We start from the raw sequence: 13,200 nt of genomic DNA, 5'->3' as shown, positions 1-13,200 counted from the left end.
GTCCCAACAGATGCAACTCTCCCACCCCAGCTCTGCAAGGAAGCTGCCCCGCAGGCCATGGGCTGCTCACTGGGCACATGTACAATAATCATTGCTGCTCACAATATTTTGGGATATTTCTTTGTGCTCGATTGGTTCAGGGATAGTGCTGTTCCCAGGGAGCTGAAGATGCTCTGGGACTGACGAAATACTAAAACCTCTCTGAATTAAAACCTTTCTTGCACAGATTAAACAAACAAACAGAAAATTAAGAACACAAAACCCTCTCAAATCACTGCTATATTTTACACATACAAAACTAGGCCACAGACAGGGCTTGATATGGAGATTTGGTATGGAGATATCCATTGTCCCTGCCTCTGTGGGACAGGATCATTGCAGCCCCGCCAGTGTGCTGAACAGCCTCGCTGCTGTTTCAGCAGGGATGTGGTGGCTTTTGCAAGCTATCTCAGAGGAAGCAGACCTCCTTCCAAAGCAAGAGCGTGGCGTATAGTACTTTCCATGTTTTGGCCTTTGGAGAGGTCTCTGTTGGTGTGCATCATGACTTCGGCTTTAGCACGGATTGTTCAACCTGACAGGTGGAATAGATAAAATATTTGTTCATCAGCATAGCTAAAATACAGCTGTCTCCATTCAGTTCCATCTAAAAAGCACTCTGCAGGCAGAGGGATGGAGTTTGTAAGCCACGAGTCAGTAACAGCTTGGGAAAGGCATCCCGAGTTGTTTTGGGGATCAGAAACACCTTAAAGGGGGTCCATGGGGCTAGCAGCAAGTGGAGGGAGCAAGCTGAGAAGGGAAAGGGTGTGGAGAAATCCATGTAACTGGGAGTGGAAGAACATGGGGACCTGTGAGAAAGAAAGGCATGTCCCAGGGAAGAAAGAAATCAAAGAGGGAGGGGAGATCCCAGCTCCTATGAGATGGAAAGTAGGGAAATAGCAGGGGGTGGGAGGGGAGGCCCAGTACCAGTGTCTGGGTACAAGGCCTGGGGAAGGGGCCCTGGGACCATGCCGATTGCTGCCTGCTGAGGGACGCAGGACCTGAAACACAGCTGCTGCCTGCTCATGAACTGGCAGCAGTCCACTTGAACCTACCATAAATCTCAACGTCATCATAGATGTCAGTGTCCCTGTGGGGGGAAAAAACGGGATGCTGTGAGCAGTCTGGTCCCCCATGACCTCCCACCACTGAGGCAAGGGCCAGCTCCTGCTGCTGTGTCTGTCCCATCTCCTACCATGCCTCTCAGCTCTGGTGTGCTCCGTGTCACCCCTTTCACCTCCTGCCAGGCTCATGCTTGCCCCTCTGGGCTGCTCCTCCCAAGAGATGGGATCCTCCAGCATGAGGGGAGAATGGATCTGGCCCCTCTGGCATTGCACATGGACGGAGGCCCCATCCCAGGACGCTGGGAGGCCCTCGTGCTGTGCCAGCAGCAGCAGCTGAGCAGTGCCTGGGCAAGTCCCATGTGCTGGGACCACAGCTTGGGGAGGGCTCACAGCATCCTGGGAAGTTTCTCCCAGTGCCAGAACCTCTCCTGACACCAGAAATCAATGGAAAGGGCAGATTGCCCCCCTAGGCTAACTAGCAGGCATTATGCTTATGGCCACTGCCTGGGTTGGATGGTTTAGAGCCAGCACTCGATGGCCAGGCCTGGTTCAGTGCTGGGCAATTGCTGGGCAATCACCACAGCTCATGGAGTGGGGAGGAAGGGGCCAGGAAACAGATACTCACAGGTGTAGCATCACAGCCCGGGGCACATAGCCATCTGCAACAGAGCAAGGAGAAGCACATCAGGTTGTGCCGGGAGCAGGGCCATAAGCGGGGTCGCACCCCAGCACAGGCAGGGCTTAGCAGCACCCCACATCCCCAGGAGAGCTGGGGGAGAGGAGCAGCCTGGCTCCGGGAAGCCGAGCTGGACCCTTGGGAGGAACCTGCTGACAACGCAGGGAACCGGCCTGCCAGGCTGGGTCACAGCCCTGATCCCCATCTCTGCCTGGGGGGTCTGCAGCCCATTTCACCCGAGCACCCTTCTGTGCAAGCATAGCTCGTGGAGTCTGTGACCAGAGAAAAGCCCTGGGAAATGCAGAGGCTTTTTGCAGGAGATGACAAGCCCAGCTAAAGGCAGAAATGTTCATTCCGAGTGGGAGGAAGAGCACGGCATTTTTACAAAGAGAAGCAGGAACATTGGAGATCCAGGATATGCTGACTATCTCCAACAGCAAGGGGATGTCTCCCACAGTCTAATGGTGTGTGTGCGAAGAAAGTTGTTACCAGCAGTGACTGCCTGGAAGCTGTGTGCTGTGATCCCTGCTCCAAGCAGAGCCTCAGTCCCCATGGACTTACACCTCCTCTGGCTGTTTCGGCAGAGGATTTGCTCCTTATTTGTAAACTCAATCACATCAAGAATTTCTCCCCGTCTGAGTGGCAGATTCTTCCCTCCACCCCTCTTCTCCGTCACTGCAGGGTCAACCATCATCTGGGTCAGGACATTGATGCTCCCTTCAAACTGAAACACAAACAGCAGTGCTGCAGCTCAAGCAGCTGTTCCAAGGAATGCTGGCCATGCAGCTCCAATCTCTTTCCCTTCAAGGAAAAAGCAGGCTCCTCTTAAGCAAAAAGGTCTGCGGGACCAGTCTGATCTAGGGATGCCTTGGTGGGGCATGGGGCAGGTCTGACCGGGTATTGCCAGGTCTCTGCGGTGCATGGCACCCTTCCTGGGGAGCAAGAGGGAGGTTAGAGGGATACGAAACCGCTCAGTGCTACTCACCTTGAATTTCTTCTGGAACTCCCTGTCTGCCTTCTCTTCCTTCTTGCATTCTTTGAGTGTCATTGGCTTCATCTTTCGGGAGGCCTGGGCTTCTCTGCAGAGTCATTGCGAGTCAAGGGAAAGCCTGGGTAACCCCACTCCTACTCCCCCCTTACACTTTGTCTTCCTGGCCAATGCCGTCACATTTCCCCTGCTCTGGGTCTCCCCCAGCACCCAGAGGTGCCTCCCTCCACGGATGCTGGGACTCTTGAGCCAGGTTTAAACCCTCCACTTGTGCCCTTCACCACCAACATTCCTATTGCAACCCCAGCAAAGACAACTGAACAACCAGCTTTGCAAAAGCATCAAGGATTCTTGGCAGTTTGAGGCCCCACGGAAAGCACTAAACCCCCTCGTTACCTTTGCACAGCTGCCAACAGGGCAAACCTGCCAGAGGCTCGACCGGCACCTCCTCCTATAAAACCAAACCCAGAGAGAGATGCTGACATGAGGCTGGTGTAAGCTGCAGGCACCCACTGAGACACAACACAGGGAAAGAGACTGAAACAACAGCGAGAGAGGGACCACTGGGACTACCAGCTGCTGAATTCAGAGAAATGAGCTTTGAAATAAGCTAGGCAGGTCAGGGCGCAGGGCTGGCAGCTCTGGGGCAGCTGCTCTCCATGGCCCTTGCCTCGCTGGGCCATGTGTGTCCCTAGAGCCAAGCTCAGTTGATGTTAATGGACTCATCCAGATGGCTGAAAAGCACTTTTGATAATTTCAGGGGATCAAAGTCACCCATGCTTGTTTACAAGATGGCAGAGAAACCCACCGTCCTCCCATGCATGGGAGCAGCCAGCCCAGTGCAGTTGCTGCTGGCTGCAGAATTCACTGGGTCCTCAGTGCTCCCTGAGGCACCACATCCAGCACCCAGCCTGCACCCACCTCCTCCAGGACGGAGATACGCTGGTGGTCGCGACGTGGGTGGCAGTGGAACACTTTGGTCTCTCTTGACCGGTCCAACGGTCTCTACATCATCATATATCTCATCTTCATCCCTGGGACAGAGCAGAGTGTGATTAGGAAGCCATGCAGCAGCCTGTGAAGAACAATGCTTTGTACCACTGGAGCTGCCTGCACGAGGAGCCATCCCAAACTGGGCTCTAGGAACAGGCAGGAAAACCGATGGACCCATGCCTTGGTGCCCGATGGAACTGGTGCCCTTCCCACCTGGTCGGGACAGCCTGGAGGCCACCTAAAATTAAAGTACCTCATCAGTACTTACCCTGCTGCACTTGGAGCGTCCCGCGGTGAGAACCGCGCTGGGCCTGATGCCACACAACCTGGTTTTGGGTAACCTATGGTAAAAAGAGGAATCGGAAAGCAACAAGGGATTATTTCAAGTTTTCACCTCAACTCAGAGGATCAGAGCCTCCTCAGGCTAGATTTGTACAGGGGGATGTGGGGTGATAAAGCTGGCTGTACATCTGGATCCAGCGAGGAGTTTTTCGCCATGGCCCATCTGGGAATTTTCTTCCTTCCCTACACTCTGGGGCACAGCTCACTGGGGAGCTCCACAGGGAGCTTTAATGTATGTATTCCTGCCCTTGTGTCCCTAATGTTTTTTCTCCCTGGACCAATGATGAAAGGCAAGGGGAAGAAGCCAAATATGAGTATCTTGAATATGTTGAAAACGCTAAACTCCAGATCTCCATCAGCTCGGTATCAGGGCAAGTCCTGGGCATCTCCAAGTGCTCAGGGACATCATCAGCAAGAAAGTGCTGCTGCACCTGCTACAATCCCCAGCATTCGTACAGCCATACCAAGATGCCATTAGTTTTACTGCCAGACTCATAGCTATCACCAGCCTGGACAGCTAGAGCAGTCAGTAACCAACAAGAATATCCAACACTGGGGCTCTGATGGGGTACCAAGTGATGAGCAATCACGTCAAGCCTTAAAAAAATCGTAAGATTACCTTAAAACTTGTGATTAACAAAAATAAGTAAATCTAGGGGAGTCACTCTAGGTTTTCCAACTTGCCTCAGTTTCCAGAAGACAATAAAATACTTGAAAACTGCCAGATTTTATGACATATGGAGGGAGGATCACTCACTCCTCTGCCAGGGCGACTCTAACCCTCTAGGCTGGGGCCCCTCTTTGGGTGAGCATCTCCCAGCACAACAGCACAGCCAGGACTGATAAAGGCCTCTGAATGATCCCACAAAATGGTGGGCTAATACAATAATATAAAACAGTTTGGCTTTGCAGTTCTCATAGGGAAAGGGAGCGGCTCTACTCTTAGAGTTGCACTCTGCCCCACAGTTATGGCATGAGCTGGGTAAAAGGGAAATGTCCTTATAACAAGGTGCTAAAGAAGAAATTAGAAAAGTTGTGGAAGAAGCAAGATTTGAAACAAATTTCAAAGCTGAGAGCATGTCTTAGCAGAGTGGTGGCTGTTAGAAAGCAACAAATCTGCCTAGATTTGGAAGGACACTATCTGGTAGGACTGTGGCAGAGTTCGTGCCGAATGGAGAACCACCACGTCAAGAGGCACCAAGCCCTGCGTCCCGCAGGCAGCCGGCAGCCAGTAAGGAGGACATACCAAGCGGCACCACGGTCCCAATGGTGCCCCCACGGTCCTGTCTGTGCCCCTGCAGTCTTGGCAGCTCCCTCAGGCTTGGAGGCAGATGGTGTTGCAGGCAATGTGCTGCCAGCTTCAGAGAGCCTCTGCCCCTTGGCCAAAGGGTGTGTAAGTGCTTCTCTGTCGTGGGACGGAGGAGGCCAGCTCTGCTTCCCACCAGTAATGTTTGACTGCTCTTACGGTCACGGAAGGGTGGGCTGGTCGGAAAGGGCCTGAGGAGCCTCTCATACAACCTCCTTCTCAGAGCAGGGCTGGGAGAGCCTCAGAGCTAGAGCAGGTCATTCAGGGCCTCGTCCAGCTGACACCTGGATATCTCCAAGGACAGAGATACCCATTTCTCTGGTCCCTGCCACAGGGCTGCACCACTCCTACAGGAACGAATTTCCCCTTGCATCTAACTGGAGTTTCCCCTGCTACAGCTCGTGCCCATTGGTCCTGCTCCTGGCACCTCTGAAATGTCTGGCTCCACCTTCTCCTCCCATTTGGCAGCTCTGGCAGTGAGATGTCACCTTTGCCTTCCCTCCTCCCAGCCAACCAAGCCTGGGTCTCAGCCTCTCCTTCCCCATGTGCTCCAGCCCCCAGCCATCCTAGTGCCCAGCACTGGACTCGCCCCCGTTTGTCAAGATCCCTCAAGTACTCGCTCCAGCCCCACTCCCTGCAAGCACCCCAGAGTCTGATACCTGTCCCCAGCTGGGGACATGGCACTTGATCTCTTCTTGTTTCTCCAGCTGCTGTCCTACATCCCCTGCATGTGCTATGTTCATAAAGCCCCTTCGTCACTAACCAGCGCCCACTTCTCTCTCAGCCCACCCAAAATTTCTGTCTCCCAGGATCTCCAGGCTCTAAGTTGGAAAATTTTGCATCCTGAAGCGGTTGCCTTCAGTGGGGGACTTTGAGGTGCCAGCAGGTGCCTGGTCATACCCAGCTTAGCGCTCCTTGGCTCCACAGCAGGACGGCCGGGCATCCCAGGACGTGCAGCTGCACGGAACTTCTCCAGATCCACGGCAGGAGGGCGCCTGGGCTTGGCCGGCCTCGCTCCCAGTGTCATGACATGTGGCAGAGGCTTCCTCCGAGGCAGAGTGGGGTGCCCTGTCTCCTGGGTGCTTCCCACAGCATCTGGGGAGGCTGCAACGGCTGCACCTTTGGCTGGAACTGCTGGAGCACCCTTGTCTTTGACGAGCGGCCATTTCTGCTGGGCTTGGTTTCTCTGGGAAGGATCAGAGGTGGCTCCAACTTCCTTGTTCAACACGTCTCTTCCTCCTGGCTTTGCAGGGGCTGGCTGGGAGCTGGTGTCCTGAGCAATACCCTTCTTCAGTCGTGCCATCCACTCTGGGGTCTCAGAAACGGGATGAGGAAGCGAGCTCTGTCCCACACTCTGACCTTTGCTGTGAGGTGGAGGAGCCCTGCTGAAGTCCACCCTCCTGGTCCGAGGGGACTCAGGGGGTGGCTCACCCTTGGAGCCCAGCACAGGCATCTGTCCTGGCTCCGTTGCAGGGGATGCTGCCGAGCGACTCTCCAGCCAGCTGCCCGCTTCGGGGAGATCTTCCCTGTTGCCTTTGAACTTTGCTTGGAGGTGCCGCACCATGGCCCCTTTCCCCTCCGGGTGCCTCTGCAACCATTAAGAAAAGCTCCAGTTAAAACATTATGGAGGAAAATGAGTCAAAGCGCCTCTGCAGAAAGCACTATTGCTTCGGCATGGCCTGACACTGAGCCTCCTCCATGAAAAGTGGCCTTTGCTCACTGCATGGGTGTCTGAGAAAAGAGCTCAGGGCTGCACCAGACTGGGAACAGATCCAACACCGTGAGGGCACCCAGAAGGTGTTTCATGGAGTCTTTTGGCCTGATCCATCCTCTGCCCACTACCAGGAACCTTCAAAACAGTGGGACAGGGAAGGGAATTATGCCCTACTGGTAACAAAGTGCCTGAGGACAGAATTTGAGACCTTGATATTGCCTGGGGCTCGGAGGGGAGCAACCTGCTTTGCCCTGGCCCTGGCCCCCATGAAGACCATGGTAATCAGAAGTGTGGCAGCTCCCTTGTGAGCTCCAGGAAAAACCTTGAGGAGCTCAAAACCATGGGGATGTGTCCTGCTCTGTGACGGCCTCTCCATAAGGAGAAGGGGTCTGGCTGCTCAGAGACAAGAGGCCATGGCACCTGCGTGGAGGCACGCAGAGCCGTTGGCATCCCTTCCTTGGAGGAAAACCCATCCCGCTGAAGGCTGTATGCAAAAAAAGGCCAAGAAACGGCAGATCTGCCCTACTTTTCTGATGAGGGTGTTTCCTGTGCTGCTCACACCGTGATGAGCTCACAGGCAAACTGGGCCACACCAGCCCCACTGCAGAGCTGCCTGGGCTTCCTGAACGTCCCAGCAGCACCTTTTTCTGAAGTCTCTGGAGAAAGGCAGTCAGGAGGTGCCTGGATGACTTTCAGAAGAAGAATGCCAAGTCTGAGATACAGCACAAAGCTCAGGGATGATAGGGTTACACTTTCATAACCATCCCAGGTAGACCATATGGACGGGGAAGGATCCTCTTCCTCCTGCATCTTTCTCCTGCCTTCTTGTCCTCAGACCACAGCGTCCATTTGCATCAGAGCTGGCTGCTCCATTTGCCCTGCCATAGGCTTTGGTTTTGAAGTCTTCCTCCCTCTGGGATCTCAGTCTGGGTTTGCACTTGCGTAATTTTTTTTATTTCACAACAGAAGGGCTAGAGCACAAAGAAGCTACGCAATATTTTCAGATATAAATGCTCAAATTTAGACACCTAAATAGGTTCAAGTTCCCCTCTCATCCCTGGGCAGTCACCGCAGTTTCCCCAGTAAACACTGCAAACACAGCACTCTGGGCAGAGCCTGTGGTAGAACAGCGTGAATTTGCTGTTTCCTGCACACCAGGCAGTGGAGATTTCACAGAAACTAATGAAAAAAGCAACTCTCAAACATGCCTCAGGGATTTTAGATGTGAACATAATTCAGATGTTTCTAACCATAAGCTCTAGCGCTGTTCAATGGGGTGGGACAAACAGAGTACCTGAGTCTACCTATGGGATACAGCACTGCTGTCACAGTAATAAAGTCCAGCTTTTTGCGTTGCTGGGTGCCCTCCTGGGTTCAGCAGCACAATGCAAGCTTCTCCTCTTTCACATATTTTATATTCAGCCCAATGTCACCTGGCAATTCTTGCTCTGAGCCCAGGAACTGGTCAGAGACCTTTGAAGCTCCGACCAGCACAGATGGACCACAGGACTTTGCCTTTTACTACTCCCTAAGGGGGCGAGGGTCTCAGCAGGACCTGGCCTCTCACAAGGACACAGCTACAGAAACTCTCCAGCTTCCTGAGCAGGAGATATGGCTCTGCTCCCCATGCCCCATCCTCAGGTCCACAGCAGCCCAGGTAAAGTTCTTACTCACCATTTTCCATCAGTGGACACTTTCCTACGAGTTCTCCTCTTTTCCAAAGACCATCAGAGGCATCCAAGCAGGAGGACTTGTGTAAGGCAAGCCTCTTCGGATGGCAGCAGGGTCCCGCTCCTCTGAAACCAGAAGCTCTTTCCTAATGGTTGGTGAGAAGCTGTGTGCAATGCCAGGAAGTAGCTGACTGTGAAGCAGCATGAGCAGAAAGAGGAGGAGGAGGAGGAGGAGGAGGTGGAGGAGGAGGAGGAGGTGGAGGAGGAGGAGGAGGTGGAGGAGGAGGAGAAGGTGGAGGAGGAGGAGGAGCAGCAGCTCTTTGTGCACTTCTAGCTTGGACACTGGACTCTGCTGCTGCCGGGCAGTGTGAGGCCCACCGGGCCCTGCTGTCTCATCCAGAAAAGAGCCCAGACTCTTGATGAGAGGGAAGGGTTCCTGCAAGGAACGAGAGGGCAAGTTAGGTTCTCGTCTCATGACAGCCAACATGAACATGCTGCAGGCTGGGTTTTCACAGCCCCATGGGACCTGCAGAGTGGAGGAGATTCATGATCTGCTCTTTTTGGGTAGCATGGCACAACCAGCATGGCCTGTGCAGCCCAGCCTCAGCGAAACTCTGCATGTGCATGGGAGGGTGGGGCAAGGGCTCCAGGTTTTAGACACATCCAGAACTGGAGGTTGTTTGCTCCATAAAGGGAAGCAGAAGTGTTCTGCACAGCACGGCACCTAGTTGGGCCATCTTTGTGTTGAAATGTCCTGCTGTTAGTTGCCTCAGAGACAGGAAAGCTGAGAGGTTGAGTCAAGTCCCGTCAGCATGGGGCAAAACCCCGCCCTGCAGAGGAGAACCCAACCCCTGCTTGGGGCACTGGCTGAGGCCTGCAGAGATGCTCTGCCAGCTGCAGACTGGTGATGATGTCCCTGCCCCGGGGCGGCATGTCCCTCTGTCCCTTTGGGAAGATGTCCCACCAGCAGCACCCATGGCTGTCTTGTGCCTGAGGATGGCTGTCAGGGTGACCATTTTAAGGATAAGCTGGTGGGTCAAGGATGTGGGGAAGGCTCGGAGGGACACATAGTGGTAAATGGTGGTGGTCCTCAGGGGCATCCTGTGGAGGGGACACTGGAGGGTGGGATCCCACCGGATGGAGGCAGCATGCTGGGGGGTCCTGTGCCCAACCCTCTGGGTACCAACAAGGTGGGCATCTGGCTGGGACAGCCACCTCCCTGGGGTCCCCATGACCACCTGCCCATGGCTCCAGCAGGGTGGGGAGGACAGGGCCATGTTTGGGGGACAGGGACACAGGGAGGCTCCAAGGACATGTCTGGGGGATGAGGGTGACGGGGAGGAGGAAGGGTTGTGTCCTGGGGTGACAGAGGAGGCTCGAGGGACTTATTTGGGAGAACGTGGGGGATGAGAAGCATGAAGGGCTGTGTTTGGGGGTGACAGCAGGATGAAGGGCTGTGTTTGGGAGTGACAGGAGGATGAAAAGCTGTGTTTGGGAGAAACAGAGAGGCTCAGGGGCCACGTTCAGGGAGGGCAGGGAGGCTGTGTCAGGGGGAGGCGGGTGACAGGAGGAGGCTCAAGGGCTGCGTTCGGTAGCGACCGGGCGGCTCAAGGCCCGCGTCAGGGGGCAGGGGCTGGCTGGAAGCCGACTCCCCGAAAGCACCGAGGCAACCGCGGCCGCTCCGCGGTCCCTCAGCCCCTCACCCCCGCCGTCCCCTCAACCCCTCAGCTCCGCCGGGCCCTCCCCGCCGCGGCCCCGCTCCGCCCGGCGGCGCTGCGCAGGCGCGGCCCCTGGGCGCGGGATGGCGGCGGCGGCCGTGCCGGTGGCGGCAGCGGCGGCAGCGGCGGGCTCGGAGCCGGCGGGGCCGGGGGAGGAGGCGGGCGCGGGGCCGCAGTGCCCGGGGCCGGCCCGCCTGGCCCGCCTGCCGCTGGCGCGGGTGAAGGCGCTGGTGAAGGCGGACCCGGACGTCACCCTGGCCAGCCAGGAGGCCGTCTTCGTCCTGGCGCGGGCCACGGTGAGGCGCGGCGGCGGCGCGGGTCCCTCGGCGGGGAGCTTCGGCTGGGAGGCTCGGCCCGGCCCGGCCCGCCGGGGGCCCCCCGTGGGCCCGAGGTTGTCGGTGGAGCGGCAGTTTGCTCTCCTAGCCGGCTTTTTGCTTCCCCGAGACAGTTGTGAGCCTGTTTGGGGTCGGTGTCCAGTTGGCTGTGGCTGCAGGTTGAGGGCTTGTGGTGTGCAGATGGGAGCAATGTGTGACAGGGTTTTTTCCATCACCTTTGTAAGGTGTCTCCCTTTACACAGGCGAGGGTTGATGGTAGGATAGCTTTGGCATCACGCTCCCTTCCAGTAACTCCTAGGGCTGCTGCTGGGTATCTGCCTCCAACAGCTGAGGCATCCTCGGCATGGCACGTGAGGACTGTGTCCCAGAAGGTGCCCTGGGAGCAGCTGTCACAAGTCTGGTCTCAGACATGTTCGGAGGAGACAGAGGTTGGACTAGGTGCTCTCGGAGGTCTCTTCCAACCTAGATGATTCTGTGATTCTGTCTCTGCCCTGCACAGCCTTCTTTCCTCTGTTACTTCTCATGCACATCACTACCCAACAATTTAATTTGTGGTTTTCAGAGCTATCTATTGGAAAGGGGGTGTTTTAGGATGGCAATTTTGGTTTCTTCTAAAATTCTGTAGGACCTTTCATTTTCCTTGTTGCACAGATGTTCTTTCTTCCTTCTCCCATTCTCCTTGTGAAACTCTCATGTTTTTGCTTTGCAGGAGTTGTTTGTTGAAACCATAGCCAAAGATGCTTATGTGTACGCTCAGCAAGGAAAAAGAAAAACTCTGCAGAGAAAAGATCTGGGTATGAGGCCACGTTTAGTACTGTCATTAGCAAAGGGTTGGTAAGAGGGATGATTTTTCTACCTGTCCTGGTGTGATGAAACAGTTGTAGGAACAACTTATTTCTCCAAAGATGAAAGAGAAATCTCCTACCAAATATCATATGCTAGTAATTTCACACACCACCTCCAAAACAAATAAACCTCTTTGAAATTGGTCACTGTACTGTGATGCAAATTCAAATGCTGCTATTTGAAGTAAACACAAGTATGGAGTCAGCTTTATCTATGTTAATTGTTTTCACTTTGCTTTGCAGATAATGCTATTGAAGCTATTGATGAATTTGCTTTTTTGGAAGGTGAGTTTCTGCTTGGTTTCAGTTGGTTTCAATATTTTCTGGAGTCCCCTTCTTGAGAGAGAAAGAACTTAATAATTTGCAGAGCCCCTCTGGGGCCCATCTTTAATAGTTAATAGTGTAACTCATCTATGTCCCTCTCCCCCCTCAGAGAGGTGAAACACAAATCAAGTTGTCCTGGAGATACGTACAATACTTTTTAGTTAAATTTGGTCTTACTTCTATGTGATTCATTTATTAAACTAAGTTACTGCATATTCCATTGGCAGTTTCTAAACAAGTTTCAGTTGTTCATACAACTGCATTTCTGTTTCCTTTCTGATTTCCGAGACTGTTTTTTTGTTTTCATTTTTAGGTACTTTGGACTGAGCTGGCCAGAGATGGAGCTCTCTGGAGAAACAGACTGCAGAGATGGATGTGGGGTGGAAAACAGGACACTGAGAGTTCGAAAGTAGTTCCTAGAATTGAGACACTGAAATGGCAACCATAATATTTTGTATAAAGTTTAAGTTGTTGTAAGTTCTTTATTTAAAATATGTATTTTTTCATAAATATTTTGTACGTCACTCAACTGTGCCCTGTTGCTGCAACGCAGACTGCTCTCCAGCTTTGGTCATGGCACACAGCAGCTGCTCTGCCTCTCCAGGTACTCTGCAGCACCACGAAGCTGTGAATGGAGAGTGGATTAGCTTAGATGCCAAGGCATGGTGATTTTTCTAACGGAAACGTATTTTTCTTTGTATATGTTTGTTTCTTGGCCAACATTAAATTTTTTGTTGTTGTTGAATAGCTGTCCTGATTCCTCCTCTGTGCTGCTGTGATGAAGGTCTTGTTTCTGTAGCACTAGTGTAGTCTGGAAAGGATGCCTTCTAATGGTGTTCTGCTTTTGCTCATCATTTCCTCAATGCATCTGTTACAGTTAAGCCCAGCTCTCCTCCAGGAACTACATATGAGCTCCAGGGAAACTTTTTGTTTTGTTTGTGGAAGCTTCCATAAACTGTGATCCCTGCACCTGCAAGTGATCTGAGTCAAAAAAAAAAATCCAGTTTTGAATGCATGAGTGACATCTGCCATGTTATGCTGCCACTGCTGTTCTCCTTTGCTCTCATTCCTGAATCTGGCAAAAGAATTACCCTGGGAATTGGAGCTAGTCCCTGCCAATTGGACTTGGCAAGTAGGTGCAGAGATCCTAACCTCTGTAATTGAGAACGACATGCAGCAAGTGTTCAGG

At 53.5% G+C, this 13,200-nt stretch overlaps 2 protein-coding genes across 2 annotated transcripts; one reads left to right on the top strand and one right to left on the bottom strand.

Moving 5' to 3' along the window:
• Window positions 1-261: 261 nt before the first annotated feature.
• PRAM1 (PML-RARA regulated adaptor molecule 1) lies at window positions 262-9,225 on the bottom strand. The gene is made up of 10 exons (XM_035568099.1): window positions 8,794-9,225; window positions 6,306-6,993; window positions 4,026-4,098; window positions 3,686-3,798; window positions 3,161-3,215; window positions 2,762-2,855; window positions 2,338-2,500; window positions 1,726-1,759; window positions 1,092-1,126; window positions 262-571 (listed from the first exon to the last, which is right to left on the bottom strand). Exons 1-10 carry the CDS (start codon window positions 8,794-8,796, stop codon window positions 567-569), a joined length of 1,263 nt encoding a protein of 420 aa, XP_035423992.1. The 5' UTR covers window positions 8,797-9,225; the 3' UTR covers window positions 262-566.
• Window positions 9,226-10,574: 1,349 nt separating this feature from the next.
• Window positions 10,575-12,756, top strand: POLE4 (DNA polymerase epsilon 4, accessory subunit). Its single transcript, XM_035568143.2, has 4 exons — window positions 10,575-10,803; window positions 11,552-11,636; window positions 11,931-11,972; window positions 12,325-12,756. The coding sequence occupies exons 1-4, from the start codon at window positions 10,591-10,593 to the stop codon at window positions 12,336-12,338; spliced, it is 354 nt and encodes a 117-aa protein (XP_035424036.2). The 5' UTR covers window positions 10,575-10,590; the 3' UTR covers window positions 12,339-12,756.
• Window positions 12,757-13,200: the final 444 nt, after the last annotated feature.

The sequence above is a fragment of the Cygnus atratus genome, chromosome 26 (assembly GCF_013377495.2).
Source record: "Cygnus atratus isolate AKBS03 ecotype Queensland, Australia chromosome 26, CAtr_DNAZoo_HiC_assembly, whole genome shotgun sequence".
Taxonomy (NCBI): domain Eukaryota; kingdom Metazoa; phylum Chordata; class Aves; order Anseriformes; family Anatidae; genus Cygnus; species Cygnus atratus.
Note: the sequence above shows the minus strand (reverse complement) of the source record. Positions and strands in the feature narration are given on the sequence as shown.